Source organism: Leopardus geoffroyi, chromosome C1, assembly GCF_018350155.1.
Source record: "Leopardus geoffroyi isolate Oge1 chromosome C1, O.geoffroyi_Oge1_pat1.0, whole genome shotgun sequence".
Lineage (NCBI taxonomy): Eukaryota > Metazoa > Chordata > Mammalia > Carnivora > Felidae > Leopardus > Leopardus geoffroyi.
The window spans coordinates 177,787,674-177,808,255 of NC_059328.1; the positions used below are offsets into that span (position 1 = coordinate 177,787,674).

The following is a 20,582-nucleotide window of genomic DNA, read 5'->3' on the forward strand; positions in this document are numbered from 1 at the left end:
AGGACTAGGTCAGTAACTGGCATATTTGAATAAGTGGGGAAAAAATGAGACAGGAAGTAGTGTGGGGTTCAGAGAAGGGAGAGGACACCTACACCAAGGGGGTGTGGGAAAGACTTTATGGAAAAGGCTAGTGGAGGTGGGTGGGAGGGAGCGTGCCTGGCACAGGGGCAGGGAAGTGGGAGGCACATTCGAGGAATGCCCGGTGTATCAGTTTGGCATGAGCACAGGGGCATGTTTGGGACCAGAGAGAAGGCTGGAAAGGTAGGTTTGGGTCTGGGATGCCTGTATGAGTAGTTTGGATTTCTTTCCCTTGCAGTGGGGGCATTTGCACAGGTGGAGTAAAGAGGAAGATCTTTAGGAAGATAAAGTTGGTATTGCAGTATGGGATGTATTGAAGGTAAGGGGGAGCTGTTTTCAAAGTTGAAGCAAGAAGCAGTCAAAACTAGAATTGGGTGCTTTTGAGGCAGAGAAAGAAAAAGGGTGGTGATGTGGTTTAAAGAGATGAGGATTTGAGAAAGGAAGAGGAAAACAAAGATGAAAGAGTAGTGGCGCAACTAAAGAAATAAGAGTTGGGAAGAGTAGATTTGGGAGTGTGGAAGAAGGGAGGAAAATGTGAAGTTTTGACAATTTCCAGGTAGTAGTTGAAATGCGAAATTATCAGAAAAATGATTTGGTCTGATGGTTCTCAAACTTTTCAGTTACGAAGATTATTTTTTTAATTAAAAAATTGCACATGTTCATTGATTTTTAGTATTTTTGAGTGAGAAGCATATACTGTAATGACAACAGCTACTGTGACCACTTCGACCACTACTGTGAATTCGGTTACACTTGTAAATAAGTTTATTATTTTATTAAATCACAAAGTGTTTACTTTCATTTACAAAGTAGGCCTGTGTGAAAGGCATGTTTTTTACTCAGTAGCCAGTGCTTGTTGCACATTTGCCAGTAACCCCATGGTCCCTGGCACTGGTCCAATCTTCAGATAACGATTTGGAGGTCAGTCTGCTTTTTGTGATAATTGAAGCCTGGGAGTGGTTGAGATTCTCTTTTGATGGAGAATATGGAAAGACAATAGAAAAGAGATTTAATGTAAAAGTTGAGAGAACTCTTGCACTTAAGGAAGGCATTGCCATTACCAGGTATAGAGTGTTTCATGGAGTTCGGTCAAGCTGCAGAGAGGTTAAAGAGAGAGGCTAATGATAATAGCTGCTTGAGAGTTTTGATAGAGTTGTAGGACCAGGAGGCAGGCTGAAGCTTCTTGGAATGGATTCAGGCAGGTTTAAGGGAAAGGTTCGTTTCTCTAGTGACCAGTAAAGGCCTCTGTCCTACACTAAATGCCAGAGAAGTTTTGTTTCCTGTAGCCATATTAAGTGCTTCGTTGTGGTTCAAGGACAAAATAGTAGGAGTTGACCTGTCAAGTTTTCTGGGCCAAGCTAACCCCTTATTTTATTGAGCATAATTAGAATCTGACAGGTGACTGATGGTATCCAGTAAGGAAGCAAAGTGAGTTTGTTTCTAAGGTTCTGTAACAATTATTACCATTAAAAATAGATTAATGAATAACAAATGGCCTTAATTGAATCCATTGTTGTTTAATTCCTCTTCCTCTTGAACTGACCAGGCTGAGAACATTCAAGCTAGTACAAGTGGAGGTTTGCTGTATATAGGCAGCAGGCCTTTGGTTGAGATTTTGAATGCAGTAAAAATTAGTAACCGGTTTCTCTTAACTTTGGAATTCATAAAAAGGTCAGACTCAGCATGGTTGTTTCAGCATCCTGCAAAGGCTAGGTAGCAGTAGTTTTCAGCTGAGTAGATTTACTATACTATTAGCTACCTGCTTATCGTGTTGTCGTTCGGATCTTTTTATATTTACTAAAGATTGGAGAGATGTAGATAGATGCTTGCTCTTGACTTGTTTGACCTTCATGTTGAAGCATGAATAGATACAGCGTTTGTAAAAACAGAAAAACTCATCTTATAAGAATTTTCTTTTACATCAAATCAAGTTAATGTATGAAGTGGTGGGTGTTTAAATTATCACAACTGGCTTTTGTAGGAAACTGAAACATTCTCCTAAAGCAAAAGCTTAAGGAGAAAACTCCTTTCCCAGCAGTCAGTGTGGGCCTTTAGAAGCCTCCTGGGACTCTAAATAGTTGACTTATTTATCTTTCATCTGGTATCTTGACTTTGGAAATGCACATTTGGTCCTATCAGTCATTACGGAGGCAGTATAATAATTACTGCTTTCTTAATGGCACTGCTTTCTTACCCCCTTAGGAACTAGAGCGTTTCTTTTCTTTCTAGGTAAAGATGAGAAAGGATAGACATTTTAAATTAATATTTTCCAAACTTATAGACTTAATGTCAGAAGAATAAAACTTAAGTTTGGGTCTTTAGTTCTCCTTAAGTTTTTTCTCTTTTATATTTGTCTAACATATATTCCTTTCCTTTCTTATTGCTAATAAAAAGATTCAAAAACTATTCTTACAGATTTTCTCATGTAGTCTTTCCTTTATTGTATAATTTGGGGGAGCACATATGATGAAATCATCACAAACCCTGCAAAGTTATAGTCCTTTTATTAAAAAGATTGTGTGTGTACCTGTATTTTTTTTTTTTTTTTTTGTATACTCTTGAGCTGAAAGTCTTTGAAGCTCTTGCATTAGGTGCATGATGGGAAAGGAGGTTTCCTTTTTTCTACCTCAGACACTTTCTAGAAGTCCTTCTATTTGGTATAATGTAGTTCAATACGGACTTTATCTTGGGTCTGTAGTTCCAAAGAACTGTGTTCTTATGTTTTAGTGTCCAGCTGGATGAAACGCTCTCTCCCTGGAGAGGCTCCCTGCAGTGGGAGGGCAAGCGGATCCTCTTGTGGGTGATTTGGAAGATGTGAGAATGTTTTTATCCAGAGGGCTGAGGTGGCATGAATATGAAGGTAGACTTAAAAAATCTGGATGATCACAATATGTAGGAGTTTGTGGTACCCAGAAGGTATACTAAATAGGGATCTTCTAGTGTATGTTGCCAAATTTATCAAATCATGAGTCTCCTAGGGTACAACTCTGTGACGTAGGAAATTGTATTTTTTAGTAGCACCCCAAGTGATGGCTGCTGCTCCCCAATTAAAATTTTTTTTTATATCCCTTATAAAGGGATATAACCCTTGGGGACAGGTCATCAAGTCACCTGGCAGTACCCTTGTAAAATAAAGAACCATAAAATTTGAGGAAGTCACTAGTTGATCCAAGCAGATTGTGAATGACACAGAGGTCCCCTTAGAAGTCAGTCCTTAGGGTGTTAGGGAGCTACATTCTTCTTCAATGGGATGACTGAGACTAGGATTTTGTATAGCATTCTGGTCGATGACATAAAACAGAAGCCCCAGATTTGGTGACCTCCTGGCCTTTAGAGATGTTCCTAAGACTCCTCTGCTTGCCTTATCTCCCAGTTAACTGTTGCTCTGTACAATTTTGAGTTGCAAGTGGAGCTTCCGTTTTCCTCTGATGTACATACTCTTTTGGCTTTCGGTAACTTTCTCCATGGAGGGCTATAGGATACTTTTTAATCCTAAAGGAGTAGGTTGATTACAACATGTTTGTTTCTCTTAAATGGAAGTACTTGGCCAACTCCTCTTTGTATGTGGGAGGTCTCCAGGCAACTGTGAATAACTTTTAAAGGCTGCTAAGAGGTCAAGAAGTGCTTTGCTGGGTCTTGTTCTGTCTCTTTAAAAGCAGGCTTCTCTGTCTTGATTGGGTTCTAAGAGTATGTTTCTTCCTGGACTCTGTCTTAGGCTCTCCACTGTTTCTTTGGAGGGCTGTTCCACTCTCCCTTTTTCCATTCTGTATCTCTAACCGTTATACACACTTAGGCTCCAGTCTGTTACTTTGCATGCAGGGCGTATCTATTTAAGCATTCTACCTTACGCCATCTTCAAGTGCCATATGTTTGAAAGAGAATCTCATCATCCTGATTTTTCTGTATCCCCAATGCCTGTCGCGGTTCTTAGACTGTGTAATCCTGTAGTCATCTATTAACTCTTTTCTTCGTGGAATCACAGAAAGTGTCAAAAAATGGTAGCCATTTCCTTTCCTTCATCATTTACCATCTAAGTGATCACCAAATCCTGTCATTTATTTGTTTGAATTTTTCCTGCTTCTCTTTTTCTTGGTTCTTAAGTTACCACCACCTTCTATCTTCTCACCTCCAATTCATACTGAAATCTATCTTCCTCTGCCTGCCAGACTAATCTTGCTAAAATTTCTTCATAAAATGGGAATTATTATACCAATTTCGCAGGGCTGTTGAGAGGATTAAAGATCTTCTTTGACTTATAGTTGGGGTAACATTCCAGTAAGTTGTAACATGTCATGTGTTGAAAACGCGTTTAATACACCAAACCTAACTGAACATCATTGGTTAGCCTAGCCTACCTTAAACGTGCTCAGAACACTTACATTGGCTTACAGTTGGGCACAATCATCTAACACAAAGCCTAGTTTATAATAAAGTGTTGAATATCCATGTAATTTATTGAATACTGAAAGTCAAAACCAGTGGTTGGCATGGGCACAGAATGATGGTAAGCATATCGGTTGTTATCCTCATGATTGTGTGGCTGACTGTGAGCGTTGGCTCACTGCTGCTGCCCAGCATTACAAGAGAGTATTGCTAGCCCAGGAAAAGATCAAAATTCAAAATCTGAAGCATGGTTTCTACTGAATGCATATGGCTTTCGCACCATCGCAAAGTTGAAAAATCGTAAGTCAAACCTGTAAGTTGGAGACCATCTGTAGATGTAATGTAAAGTATTTGTCATATTGTCTGAGGCAAAATAAGTATTCGGCAAATGGCAGTATAACATACTTATTATGTCCTTCTGAATTTGATTATCCTTCACTTCACCTCTGTATCCATACCATGGAAGCAGCAACGTGAAAAGTCAAAACTAGAGGATATAGAGCCCTGTAAGCCTTGGTTTGAGTCTTAGACTTCTGCTTAACTAGTTGTGAGATTTTAGGCAAATTACTTGCATTCTTTTTAGTTTTCACTTTAAAATGGAAACAATTATATTGACCACTAGGATTGGTAGGAGAATAAAATGAGAGAACTTATGTAGAGCGGGGATGCTTCCTTAACAGTTGCTATGCAAATGCTCCTTGTCTTTGTTCTTCCCACACTGTATTTGTAAATCCTGTGGTGTCTGAAAAACAGGTTTAAGAATTTTGGAGCAAGTGAGATGAGTATTTCCTCTCTTCTTCTTGCAGGTTAAGACCATCCACAGTAATGGCTGCGGCCTTACCCAGGACCCTGGGGGAGTTGCAGTTGTATAGAATATTACAAAAAGCCAATCTGCTGTCTTACTTTGATGCCTTTATTCAACAAGGTGGTGATGATGTCCAGCAGCTCTGTGAAGCTGGAGAAGAGGAATTCTTGGAAATCATGGCACTCGTGGGCATGGCTAGCAAACCCCTTCATGTCAGAAGGCTACAGAAAGCTTTGAGAGACTGGGTTACAAACCCTGGCCTTTTCAATCAGCCACTGACTTCCCTGCCTGTCAGTAGCATACCCATCTATAAGTTACCAGAGGGATCACCAACGTGGCTGGGGATATCCTGCAGCAGTTATGACAGGAGTAGCAGTGCCCGGGAACCTCACTTGAAAATCCCCAAGTGCGCTGCCACCACTTGTGTGCAGAGTTTGGGACAGGGGAAATCAGATGTGGTGGGGAGCTTAGTGCTGCAGGGTATCGGGGAGTCCAGACTCTGGCAAGGCCACCACGCCACCGAGAGCGAGCACAGCCTCTCTCCGGCAGACCTTGGCTCCCCAGCTTCCCCGAAGGAAAGTAGCGAGGCCCTGGACGCTGCCGCCGCGCTGTCTGTGGCCGAGTGTGTGGAGCGGATGGCCCCCACCCTGCCAAAAAGTGACTTGAATGAAGTGAAAGAGCTGCTAAAAACCAACAAGAAGTTGGCCAAAATGATCGGGCACATCTTTGAGATGAGTGACGATGATCCACACAAAGAGGAGGAAATTCGAAAGTACAGTGCAATATATGGCAGGTTTGACTCAAAGAGAAAGGATGGGAAACATCTCACGCTTCATGAGGTAAAAAGCCCACATTTTTCTTTGTATGTGTGTGGTAGGTTTTTTCCTTAGAGGTAAGTTGGGTAATATTTTGCAGCGAAGGAGATACACTCCCTGAAAACAGTGTTAAGAACCTTTAGGTGTTCGCAAAATATGAACTCTTTTATGAAAATAGACCTCGCTTATTGTGTTGGGGTGTTTTTGCGTTGGACTCAAACATGTTGAGCTTTGGAACTATGGTGTAGGGGAAGAATTTAAGCAGGGAAAGCATAAAGTCTGTGCACTTAGAAGGCAGTTTGTATTTTAATGAAGAAATAAAACAGGATTTTAAATACAACCATTTAAAAAGCATTTTTGTAGACATTTTTTAGAAAAAAAATTTGTAAAAAATAGCTGGAACTTAAAAGGAATTTTCAGCTAGCAAAGAAAATAAAATTATATTAAATGAGCGTTATTATTATAGGTTTGAAAATTGTTTTGGTTTGACATTTGGCATTCAAATTCTCATCATTGTATATTTGTAGCACTCTGTCCAGAAATATCTTCCTTAATTAGAAGAATGCATATATATCTCTTTTGCACGTACTTCCTTTCTCTTCTTGTCCATCTGGTCAGTGCATCATCTTTAAGATTTCACTCAAGCATAAGCTTAAGTCTGTTCTGATATGTTTTCCCACAAGTAGAATGATCTCCCTTTCCGTTTCCATTTTTATCCCTACGTATACTACTGTCATAGTAACTTCGGCACTTCATTGTACTTATTTGAATACTAGTCTGTCCCTCACAGTTTACTTTGGGTTCCTTCAAGGCAGAGGTAATGTCTCATTCATTTTTATATCTTCAGAGTCTAACACACTCAATATGTGCTTAGAAAATAAACGCATTTTGAAGAGTTAAAAAGGCGATTTTGCTGATTTTTTAAATAGCTTTTATCCTGTAAGGATTGAAAAAATGTTCAGTTGAATATAGTATTCCATGTAAGAAACGTTAGATTTTTCTCCTAAGATTTGTACTTTAACACAGAAAAGAATGTATACTTACTGCAAAAATATTCAGTCATTACAAAAGGATGTAAAGTAATTGAATCTGTAAACTTTCAGATAGTTTTCTTTACACATACAAATAAGGGATCATATTTTGCACACTGTTCTCCAAATTCCTTTTTTTTTTTTAATTTTCACATTGGTATTCCTTTTTTTTTTTTTTTTTTTTTTTTTTTTTTAAAGTTTATTTGAGAGAGACAGAGCAAGTGGGGTAGGGGCAGAGAGAGAGGAGACAGAGAATCCCAAAAAGGCTCTGTGCTGCCAGCGTGGAGCCGGATGCAGGGCTTGAACTCAGGAAACTGTGAGATCATGACCTGAGTGGAAACCAAGAGCTGGATGCTTAACCGACTGAGCCACCCAGGAGGCCCTCCAAATTCCTTTTTTTTTTTTTCCCCAAAAAATTTAACAGTACACTCACAGTAGAATATACTGTTAGATATCTTTCCAAGTGAGTAAACATAGAGGTGCCTTTTTAATTTTTGTGTTGCATTATATTCCATAATGTGAATGTGCCATTATTTATTTACCTGAACCATTCACTTGTTGGTGTCATTTAGGTCATTCTATTTTTTCGATACTATGTATGGTGGTACATGAATATTATACACCTGGTCCTTTACAGACAGACTCATGCATATTTTTCTATGGAATAGCTTCCAACATATAAAATTATGGGATCAGAGAATATCTAGATTTAATATTTTAGTAGATACTGCTAAATTGCTTTCTGCAACTTCTATACTGCCATTACTATATGCAGGTATCCATTTCTCCACACTCTTGCTAATACTACAATTATCATTCTTTTTAATCTTTGCCAGTCTAACAGATGAAAAATTTTCATTGCTCATATTTACTTTCCTTAGGGAGGATGAGTATCTTTCTATATGTGTAATGGACATCCAATTTTATGTTCTTATCCTTTGTTTTAATGTTGGGGTTGTTTTTCTTAGCCTCTAAAAAATTGATTGGATAGAACTTTTTATATTTTAAGGATATTAACCTTTTGTCTCACGTTGTGAACATTTTCACAGATTATCATTTGTCCTTTGACCTTTCAGACTCATTGCCATACTGAAGTTTGATTTTATGTAGTGTTATTTACTGATCTTGTCCTGTTTGATTTCATTAGTCTAACTCTCTATTCCTATACCAGTGTAGAGTTACATTAATTAGTATAGCTAAATAATATATTTTGGTATCTGGAAAGGCAAGTGTTCCTTCAGTAGTCTTGTTGCTTCTGTTTTTTTAGGTAGCCATATGCATTTCTCCTTTCAAATGAAATTTTTAATGCATTTGTTAAATTCCCCAAAATTTTCTGTTGGTATTTTTATTAGAAATTCCTTAAAGGTATGGATTCACTTGGGAAAAATTGACATATTTACAATAATGAAAACACCCATACAATAAGTATAGTGTCTATATTTACATATTCCTCAGTAATTTTATAGTTCTTTATTCACATATCACATAGGTTTTGCACATTTTTTGTTAGGTCAAGTACTGCGTATTATATATATGCATATTAAATGTTTATTATATATTTAAATTTATTTTGTTTAATACAGGGTAGGCAAATATATAGGATTTAAAAGGGATATAATTGTAAATGAAATTTTTTTCCCCACTTTTTTTTTAATTACTATCACTGGCTGATTTTTGTATATTAATCTTTTTTTCAGCAATTTCACTACCTCATCTTTTTAAATGCTTTAGATTTGGATGCATAATGGAGCTCAGAATAAGGAAATTGGTTAGTAAAATGTCTTAAAGTAACAGCGAATCTGTAATTTGATATATGTTGGGCATATCCCTTTGCAATTGTTATACGTATTGTGGCCGTACAATAACAGACTCACAAGGATTTAGGAATAGATCCAGAAAATACACTTAGTGTTATAATTCTGATACACTTTGACATTTTCACTACCTATGAATTAATAGAGGAGTTGTTGTGGTTGTCATTAGTAGAAAACAAAGGGCAAAACATGTTGGCAGTTTTAGTTTCATGCTTTAATCTAGTTTTTATGTGATTTTTTTAAACATAGCAGATGAAACACAGAATTGAGCCAGTATTATTATCAAAGCAAACGTATGTTAAAGAGATGACTTTAATAAACCAAATCAACCTCACTTTTTTCTTTTAGAAGTCCTAACCTACTTTTAAAAGAGAGAAAAATTATTTCACACTTGGTTTTTGCTAAAGGGTTCTTTGCTTCTGTAGATAAATAGGTACAGATGGTATTTAGGTAATGAGATTATCGTGGGTTTCCCAAAATAAGAGAACACTCAAAATGAATGCTAGTAGGCTGAGATGTGGGGGTGGGGGCTTTAGAATATGTGGCTTGTATTTTTGAAACTTAGACCACTTGTTATTTGTAACTCAAGTATGTGAATCTGGTCCAAAATTATAGCTTAGGATAGATGTTTATGAATCAGGATGCTTCCTTCAAACTAGTAACCATTCAACAGCTTGGTGGAAATTATGAAATCTTGAGAGAATTAAAAGAGAAGGTGCTACATTAAGTGTACCATCTAAGTATGATAATTTCACATTTTCTCACTTGACTGTTTAAAATGAATGAAAGATATTTGAGTTTTTTCTAAATTCCTAAGATTAAAGAACGATACTGGTTTGTCTTCAATTTCCAAATATAGAAATACATGATTTACTGTTAATTCACTGTTCCTGTTTGTGAGTTTTCTTCATATACACGCAGTGGATACCGTTCTTTCAATCTTTCAAGACATAGAGCTGTATGTAGGTCTTTAGTGGATGAAAATCAAAAAGTTATCTACACCTGAAAACATTTTTTCAACTTTCTCGGGTACTTAAAATTCTTTTTTCTTGTATGTATTTTTATATTTGTTTCCAAATGCACTGTACATGGGCAGTAAAGAATTACAGAATTAATCATTGTTATAAACTTTTTTTTTAAGCTAAAGAATCAGCAGTGGTCTTAAGACCTGGTTAAATTGATTTAGCATAATTCCCAAAGTTTTGGTATGAAGTTATTTTTTTCCAGTTCTGATTACTTCTCTTTTTATTTATGATTTCGTACCCATGAACTATTTATATGTTTTTTTATTTCCAAATATGAGGGGTTTCCCTTAATTATTTTTCTAATGATTTTTAACTGAATTACAGTGTGGTCAGAACACAAGGTTTGCATGATGCCAAAGCTTTAAGATTTGTTGAGATTTTAGTTACAGTTCAGTATGTGGTGTTTTTTATGTGCTTCTGTAGCTGTTGGTAGAGCGTTCTGTGTCTTTTAACAAGCTTATTAACTTCACTAGACCTTCTAAAGTAGTATTTTATTTTATTTTATTTCATTTCATTTCATTTCATTTCATTTCATTTCATTTCATTTCATTTCATTTCATTTTATTTTGGTCTGCTTGCTCTATCAGGAAGACTTTTGTTTGAAAATCACCTACTGTGATTGTGGAGTTGTCTGTTTCTCTTTGTATTTTGCAGTAACTATATCAATCTTTAATAACACATTTTGCTTTAAAAGCCTATTTTGGGCACACCTGGGTGGCTCAGTTCGTTGAGCATCAGATTTTGTTTCCGGTCATGATCTTGCAGTTTGTGAGTTGTGTCCCACATTGGGGTCTGCGATGACAGCCTGTCAGTGCAGAGACTGCTTCAGATCCTCTGTCCCCCTCTCTCTGCCCTTCCCCCGCTTGCGCTCTGCCAAAAAATAAATATTAAAAAAAAAGCCCATTTTGTTTGATATTAATATAAATACATGTGCTTTCTTTTTGTTAGTAATCGCTTTATGTTTTCTGCATCCTTTTACTTTCAGTTTTTCTGAATCCATGTTTTACATACATCTCTTGTAAATACCAATAGTTGGATTTCTCAAAAAAATCGAGTCAAATTTTGTCTTCTCACTGTAATATTTGACCTTTTTACATTTATTATAATGACTAATATTTTGAATTCATTTCCCTTATTTTATATTTCTATCCTGCCTCCCCCTCTTCAGATCTCAGGTTTACTATTTGGAATTAAGTTTCCTTTAGCCTGAGGTACATGTTGTAGAATTTCTTCAAAAAAATTTTTTTTAATGTTTATTTTTGAGAGACAGAGACAGAGTGTGAGCGGGGGAGGGGCAGAGAGAGAGGGAGACACAGAATCCGAAGCAGGCTCCAGGCTCTGAGCTGTCAGCACAGAGCCTGACTCAGGGCTCCAACTCACTAACCACGAGATCATGACCTGAGCTGAAGTCGGAAGCTTAATCGACTGAGCCACCCAGGCACCCCATATTGTAGAATTTCTTAATGAAAGCCTACTGACCTACCCCAACCACTGGAATATAGCTTAATTTTGCCCTCATTCTTAACTGCTGTTTATTCTGTGTATCAAATTCTATATTGTTATCTTCCCTTAGTAATTGAAGATACTTCCTTGGCTTTTGGTTTTCATTATTATGTTTGCAAGTCAGTGGTCATCTGACTACTGGCTGCTTTTGAAATCTTCTGTTTGCCTCTCCCTGGTTTTTTTCTCTCCTGATTTCTCAGTTTTTCTTGGTCTTTTCTTTACTGTATTATTCATGTCATGTTTTCAACTCTTTATTTCTTTAAATGAAATCTTTGAGAGCTCATTCTGCTGTCATTTCTGCTGATTATTACTTTTGATGCCTTGTTTCTTTGGATGTTTTATGATTTCTACCATTCATATTTCTTGGAACTGTGGGAATGTTTGGAGGTCTGGGAAGAAAATGGATTCTCCTAGAGGTTATTTGCTTTTGCTTCTACCAGGCACCTGTTTTCTGCGCAATACAAGTCTGGGACCCTCTGAAAAAAATTCTCAGCCCACTTAGTGTGAATTAGGGCTAAAAATCATGTGAGGGCTGATTTGGAGTTATGAAATCTCCAGAGAGTATCTTCTGTTTTCTCCCACTCATAGTAACAAGGGTCAAAACAGGTAATTTCCCCAGCACTCTCCTGGGAGTACAGGTGTATTTTTAATTCAGGCTAATAGTGGGTATGTAGTGCTTTGGGATTTCAGCTTTGTGGAGGAGGGGTCTTAGATGCTTCACCTTTAGTGGATCCTGCGTTTTTCTTCTTCTCTTCCCAGAGAGATGTTCCCACACTTCAGGCCGTGAAGACTGAAACTCAGGGTCATCTGGTTTAGCAACTGTCCTCAATTTACTCCTTTGAGATACTGTCTTCATTCATTTGAGCCTGACTAACCCTTACTGTTGTCTTGCTGGCTTATTGATGCATTTAAGATATTTTTCCCCTCCATTTCATCCAACATTTTTTAGTTGTTTCCTTTGAGGGGGCCAGTCATTCCCTCCCTGTGCTGGAAAATGAAAGCCTTGAATGCCTTTGAGCCTCCCTATCACACAGCGGTCTCATGGTATTTTTATGCTAACAATACTCAGTGGAAAGTCAAATCATGTGATTGTTAAAGATTATAATTTTAACTACCAGTAAAGGAAATTTTAAGTCTAGTTATAAATGATAGAAAGCTAACTTCAAGAAATATTTTACATCAAGATTGATGGAATTTTGGTGTTTTTAGCCACAAAAAGAGGAATTGGAGAAAGTAAACAATTAGAATATTTTATACTTTTAACAAAATTAGACACTTGGAATTTTTAAAAAGCTAGTATGGTACTGCAGTGACTACTGTATTAGAGTATTTGTATAAGTTTTTGAAATATATCATAATATTTATGGATTTAATTATTAATTAGTATGAAGTCTAGAAAACACTGACCAAAAAATACATTTTTGAGGGGTAACCTTGATGAGTCAGCTTCTTATTATAACTTGGAGTGGGCCATAGTTATTTCTGCAATCTCAGTTTTAATACCAGAGGTCTCCCTAAGAGCCTGGAGTGCTCAGTCTACTTTTTTTTTTAATCTTTTAAGCCTGCATTCAAGTAACGAAGGATGTGTTATGTTTGTTTGCTTTTTTGGTTCCTGATAGGATGGTGGAAAGAATACCAAATACTGTTTTCAGTTTATGTTGAAAGGTTATTTTCTCTGGTTGTGCATAAGGTGGTACCTCTAAAGTGTTGTCAACTAAAATATCTTAATGACAATCAGAAGTTCTCCATACTAATTTAGGGTTATCAATACAGGAAAGACCAGGCTACATAAGAAGGAGCTTGAGAAGGACTTCAAGGTCATTGTAGCTACTACTAAGCCAAAATTGAAGTTAATTTATTTAGGAAATCATTCTTTAAGTATATTTCACTTTTAGCTCCATTAACACTGTGCCTTTCAAAAGCACTTAGGGAAGAAATTGGTCTATTGATGATTCTTTAGGAAGAGGGGAGAAGACTGAAAATACATTGCTTCTATTTTGCTCTCCTATTCAGTTGTGGATTTAAAATAGGAAGCCTGGGGTTGGGGGGGAGGGTGTGCCCCAGCGGAGCTCAGTTGGTTAAGCAACCAATTCTTGACTTAGGCACAGGTCCTGATCTCACAGTGGTTTATGAGCTCAAGCCTCGCTTTGGGCTCTGCACTAACAGTGCAGAGCCTGCTTGGGATTCTCTCTCTGCCTCTCCCCTGCTCACTTACTGGCTCTCTCAAAATAAATAAATAAACATTACAAATAAAATAGGATACTTGGGTTTATTATAACATTGTCAGTAGCAAAATTATTTGAGAATAAGCCAGTGTAAATTACAGGTGGAAATATGGGGAGGAGGATGTAAGGTATGTAATTTATATCATATAACATATTCTTTTAAAAATTTTTTTTTATTTTAATGTTTTTTATTTTTTTTGAGACAGAGAGAGACAAAGCATGAGCAGGGGAGGGGCAGAGAGAGAGCGAGACACAGAATCTGAAGCAGGCTCTAGGCTCTGAGCTTCAGCACAGAGCCTGACACGGGGCTCGAACTCACGGACTGTGAGATCATGACCTTAGCTGAAGTTGGATGCCTAATCGACTGAGCCACCCAGGCTCCCCTATCATAACATATTCTAAATGGTTTCAGAACTTAAGTGGAAAAAATAAAGCTGTTAGACTAAATTACAGGAAAACATTTATGTATTATTAGGGTGTGAACGGAATTTCTATGCTTGGTACCCAAGACAAAAATTATAAGGCTGATGATAAACTGAAAAAGGAAAATACCTCTGCACATGAAGAGTTAATGTTCTTAATGTGTAAAGAATTCCTCAAGTCCATAAGAAGCAAAATAGTTCAATAGAAGAAACAGGCAACTGCCATGAGCAAGCAGATTTTAAAACAACTTAAAAACATTAAAAAAGGTTGTTTTATAGTTAAAGAAATGTGAATTATAATCAAATGTCACTGAAAATATATTAAATTGGTAAAGCTTTTAAAATAAAATAACCAGTGTTAGTTAATTCTGAGTAATGGATCTTCATATAATTGTTGCTAGCGTTATGATTTGGAGCAATTTTTCTGGAGAGTAATTTGGTGAAATATGTAAGTTTTAAAATGTAGTATGTTTTGTGGCCTTACGAGTTTATTCATAGGAATTTATTCCAAGAAAATAATTGAATATGTGTGCAGAGATATACAATTAAGAATGTTCTTTGCAGCTTTCTTTGTAGTACATGAAAAACTGGGGAGTTTAATGTTCAGAGTGAGGTTGATTTAAATAATATATTACTCTTAACTATAATGGAATATTTCTAGTTAGTAAAAATGAGATCATAAAGAATACTTAAATTCATTTATCAGTTTACATGCCAGGTGCTGATGTAAACAAACCACCTTTCTGCCTTAATACGTGATGTACAAAAATGTAGCGTATGTGAGAAAAGGCAATTGCAAATCTATATTCACGTGTATGTTTATATGTTCACAGACAGATAGTAGACTATACACATTAAAATGTTAGTAGATGGAAGGTGTGCATTCTGCATTTATTTTCTTCTTTTGCTTCTATTTTTGAAAATTTAAATGCAGATGATTTTTATGAATAAAGTGGGATGCCTGGGTAGGGAGAAAGTAAATGCCTGCCTTTTTATGAAAGGAAACCAAGAACTAAGAACAACTTTGTGCCACGTGTGTCTCCTTATTTATCTCTTGTTAAAATCCTTTGAGGTAGTTCCCGTTTTGATTATCCTGTTTTTGCCTCTGAGAAAACTGAGGCTCTGAGAAGATTTTACATGCCCAAAGTCCTACAGATGCTAAGTGATGGAGCAAGACTCCTCTCAGATCTGTCTGCCATCAAATCCCATTCTCATCTTGCCATCAGTCATGTGTGGAACCAGCATGTTTCTTGCTTTTTAAAAAAGTGTGATATACCTCTTCGCAGTTCCCTCCATCAATTTAAGTTGGTAAAATTATGTGAAAAAAACTTTTTCTGATTTATGAAAAAATTAATAGGTTTTGAATTTAAAAGGTAACATTTGCTACTTAAATTTCATTACAGAATGTTTTGTCAGGTAGCAACTCTGTATTGGCATTATTTAACACTGATGAAAAAGTAGAATTCAATGAATTTTAGAGAATTACTGACTCCAAGACAGTGATTTTCCTTTTTGGCCCTAATTTGTAATAACTCTGGTACTAAGTGATTTGATAAATATTTAACTCCAGTCATCTAATTTTTATTCCTTTCTAAGAATTTTCATATCCGTTCACTTTGAAAAATATGTCAGACCATGTATACTCATTTTTAGTTAGGGGAATGTTATCACCAAATCATATCCTATCCCCTGGCTTTTCATAAAAATGAGATACAGAACATTTTTTACTTTTTATTTTTATTTTATTTTGCTTACTTTCTATAAATTCTCATACCTAAACAAAAGTATTTTAAGCATATAAATATCTAAAACCAAGATGACTGTTTTGATTACTTTGAGTCCTGAGAGATGGTAGATGATGTGATTTTCTTGTGAAATTAGGCATTAGGACTAATAAGGAATAAAGAAAGGCCCATCCTGATTTTTATAAATTACGATCTCATTATATAATGACCTGACATTTTTATATCCTTAAGTGAAGCATTTTTCACACTGGTGAAATGAGGGTGTTTATAACTTTTAAACTTGGTTTTGGATCCACAGCTCACTGTTAATGAAGCGGCTGCTCAGCTCTGTGTGAAGGATAACGCCCTGCTGACGAGAAGAGATGAACTATTTGCCCTGGCTAGGCAGATTTCTCGAGAAGTCACCTACAAATATACCTACAGAACCACCAAGTAAGTGTCTAACTAATTGGCAATATTTTTACATTGCTTTATGGGAGTAGGACATTTTTCCAGACATTGCTAAAGTGGTTTTTCTTGTTTTGTTGAAATCCTCTTTTGTCTTTCTTTTGAAAGACAGTTCCCTAGTATTACAGCATCGTTCTGGTAGTGATTTTAGACATTCTTCGCACACAGATGCTTTGGTTTTGAGTGTGAGGATGGGATTTAGTCAGCCAGCATGTGTAGGCTTTTTTGTATACTCACTTACCATATGAACTTGTTGAACTCTCTGAGGAAGCAAAGGGGTTCCTTTTGCTGCAGGGTGTTTGCAAGCTAATGAGATTAGCAGAATAGATAAAAAAGACTCCATTGATGAGTATTTAAGGGAAAATTGAAAGATACCAGATGATGTGGAATATGGACATGTAAAATATGGAAGTGCAATATGGAATATTTGAAATAAAAAACTTAATTGTTGAAAAGCAGTGTGGTTTTTTTTTTTTTTTTTTTTCAACGTTTATTTATTTTTGGGACAGAGAGAGACAGAGCATGAACGGGGGAGGGGCAGAGAGAGAGGGAGACACAGAATCAGAAACAGGCTCCAGGCTCTGAGCCATCAGCCGAGAGCCCGACGTGGGGCTCGAACTCACGGACCGCGAGATCGTGACCTGGCTGAAGTCGGACGCTTAACCGACTGCGCCACCCAGGCGCCCCTGTGGTTTTAAAATTTGATATAAATATCTTATTCCTCTTATCTCATCCTCACTTAAACCCTAAGCAAAATGGTTGTAGTACCATTTTGATTGTATTCTTCGGTTCCACATGGACCCTAACTTCTCGTTCACCATCAGTTGTGTGTGCGACTGCTTCTCTGAGGAGATGCCGATGACCACTGGCATTGGAGTAATTGAATGTGTATTCAGAAACCACATCCTGAGCACCCTTCCTGGCCCTAATAAATCACAGTTTCTGGATGGAACCTTGGAATCCACATTTTCACAAGTATCTCAGATTATTCTGGTGCCTGCTCCAAATTGAAAAACCACTGTTGTAGGCATTTGCTGTCATTGTCATGATTTCCCCCAACTCCTAGCAGCCTCATTTGCTACCCTGCCTAAAGAAAGATCCCACATGTTTACAAACTGACACAAAGTAAAATTCTGCAGACTAAATGAACAACCTAATCAAGAGCTGATTCAGTGATATATTTATTTTTTCACTGTATTCTACAAAATTTCTGACTGCTTAATTTAATTTTTTTAATGTTTATTTATTTTTGAGGGAGAGACTGAGCACGAGTGGGGGGAGGAGCAGAGAGAGAGAGGGAGACACAGAATCCAAAGGAGGCTCCAGGCTCTGAGCTGTCAGCACAGAGCCCGACTGAACCCATGAACCTCAAGATCATGGCCTGAGCCGAAGTCGGATGCTTAACTGACTGAGCCACCCAGGCGCCTCTCTGATTGCTTTATTTAAATGATTTGCTTTAATCAGAGTAATACATATACAGGATTTAGGGAGTCATGCAGTACACAGGGCTTATGATGAAACTCAGCAGTTTCTCTGCTCCATGCCTTCCCCCTTCTGAGTATCACATCACATCTTAGAGGCAGCTGCTTTCAACAGTTTTTAGCTATTTCTTGTAGTATGTACATTTATATATTTTTTAAGTTAAATATATTTTTAAATATATAAGACTTTTACATCACGTAAAAGTCAAAACTATGTGAATATGTAATATAAAAAAGTTGCACTCTGGTTCCTGTCTTTTTACCCTCTTCCTCTCCTCAGTGTGTAAATGGTTTTATTAGGTTTTCTTTCAGCTTTCTAGTGTGTGTTTATGCACTTGCAAACAAATATAAATATATTTTCTCATTTTTACCTTTTTTCCAAAACAAAATAGGCAGCATATATTTACATTATTCTATATCTTGCTTTTAACATATCTTGGAGATCTTGTCGTGTTAGTACGTACACATCTAGCATTATTTTTTGCATCTGCATGGTATTGCATTGCGTGGATATACCATGATTTATTTAACCAGTCCCCTATTGATGGATACTGGAGTTATTTCTAGTCTTTTATCATTATAAATAGCACCATAATAGATAACATCATACGTATTTTGTTGGTTCTGAGATATACTTTTTTTTTTACATTTTAACGTCTTTATTTTGAGGGATAACTTAGAATTGATGGCTTATTGTAGTTTAAGTGACCATAGTATTTCATATATTTGTAGGTACCTTTGGGAGATTTCCCAGAAGAGGGATCTGTAGGTCAAGGGAAAATGCCTCTGTAGTTTCAATAGATAGACAAAATGTATTTTAATCTTATGTAGCCTTAAGCATTCATCTTAAAGAGCCACTGGTCATTTTATCCTGAAGTGTTTCTACTGATTCATAAAAGGATATCATGCAGTGTAAACCTCCTTGATTTTTTTTTCCTTTTATATTATGTGATCATTACATATTTATTAAGTAATTTCTTTGTGGGTAGTTCTTAGGTAGTGGCCTTTTAAAGTGTATAAGTGTGTCTGCATATTTTTCTAATTTTATTTAGAAGTGATAAAAAGTCTCTTCTTTATTATGTCCATGTTCACTATGAATCTCTTATTTCCAGTGTAAAGGTTCCAGTGGTATATGTTTTGGTGGAAGTTTATAGATTGAGATGTCTTCAGGATAAAATTTTTTACCTTCTCAAGTTTTTCTCTTCAGGTCAAAATGTGGAGAAAGAGATGAATTATCTCCGAAGAGAATTAAAGTGGAGGTAAGATTATGCATTATATATTTTCATGCTAATAATGTTTATTTACTAATTCAAACCAAAAAAAAAGGATATTCCATGAACAAGTGAAAAATGTGAATTTTGGAATCTTTTTTTTTTTTTTTTTTTTTTTTTTTTTTACAAATTTCTGTTGTTTAATGTTTATTTTTGAGACAGAGAGAGACAGAGCATGAACGGGGGAGGGTCAGAGAGAGAGGGAGACACAGCATCCGAAACAGGTTCCAGGCTCTGAGCTGTCAGCACAGAGCCCGACGCGGGGCTCGAATTCACGGACCGCGAGATCATGACCTGAGCCGAAGTCGGCCGCTTAACCGACTGAGCCACCCAGGCGCCCCTGGAATCTTTAAAACAATATAGAATTTTGTTGCTTTGAAGTATCTAATTTGAACTAGGAAACTGAAGAAATTCTTAGAAAACAATGATGAGATTGATGTCCAGTCATTTTATTACAGGTTGATATGTCGGTGGGTGTTGCTTATAGATTTAAAACTCTCCTGGTTACATGATTTCTTTCTTTCTTTTTTTTTTTTTAATTTTATCTATCTATCTATCTATCTATCTATCTATCTATTTTTTTGAGAGAAAGAGAGAGCACAAGCAGGGGAGGGGCAGAGAGAAGGAGAGACAGAATCCAAACCAGTCTCTGCACCATCAGCACAGAGCTCACTGTGGGGCTCGAAGTCACAAACTGTGAGATCATGACCTGAGCCATGATCAAGAGTCGGACACTTAACCAACTGAACCACCCAGGGGCTCCAAATGATTTCTTTTATAATCTTATTTATTTAGTCATCTTATCAAATACATTTAGAGGAGCCAAGGTTTATTTATATTAACAATCTGAGAGAAATGACAATTTAGTAGCTGCAAGTAATGGAGACTTGCCTATAATTAAGCCTCTTAGAGGATTGTGGTTGAGGCTGTCCCTTCAGATTTTAGGCTTGCAAGAGGTAAGGTGGGAGTTGAGCAAGAAAAACGAGCTTTTGTTAGGGCTGTCAGAACTATAGAATGGTTTCAAAACCACTGTTCCTTAATTTGGAATAAATACTTTTTAAAGGCCAGTCTGAAGCAGAGTAGAAATTTGAAGTCAGAGAGCTCCTTCCTTTTTGTCTTGGGCAGGGGATTGACAAGGGGGGGGGAGGGGAGGGGGTCATTAATTCTCTTAGCCATCCATTATTTAATTTCAAGTTCAAACAAATAAACTCTGTTTGACTATTGTAAATTCTCTCATTATTTTAACTAAGCATCTGTTTGGACTAATCTTTCAGCCATACCAAAGCCACAGTTATCTTTTAAAAACATAAATCCTGGGACACCTGGGTGGCTCGGTTGAGCATCCAACTTTGGCTAGGATCATGATCTCACGGTTAGTGAGTTTGAGCCCCACATCAGGTTCACTGCTGACAGTGTAGAGACTGCTTCCGATCCTCTGTCCCCCTCTCCCCCACTTGTGCTGTGTCAAAAATAAAAAAATAATAAAAATTTAAAAAAAAAACAATTACAAAAGAAAAAAAGAAAGAAACAAACAAAC

The 20,582-nt window shown here is 36.7% G+C and overlaps 1 protein-coding gene across 3 annotated transcripts in view; it reads left to right on the forward strand.

The window, feature by feature from the left end:
* NAB1 (NGFI-A binding protein 1) overlaps nucleotides 1-20,582 on the forward strand; it is a 43,835-nt gene that overhangs the window by 4,961 nt on the left and 18,292 nt on the right. For all 3 annotated transcript variants that reach the window (XM_045480544.1, XM_045480543.1, XM_045480545.1), the window contains exons 2-4: nucleotides 5,268-6,105; nucleotides 16,145-16,278; nucleotides 18,982-19,033. In XM_045480544.1, coding sequence (XP_045336500.1) covers nucleotides 5,287-6,105; nucleotides 16,145-16,278; nucleotides 18,982-19,033 — 1,005 coding nt within the window. In that variant the 5' untranslated portion in view covers nucleotides 5,268-5,286. The remainder of the gene's footprint in view (nucleotides 1-5,267; nucleotides 6,106-16,144; nucleotides 16,279-18,981; nucleotides 19,034-20,582) is intronic.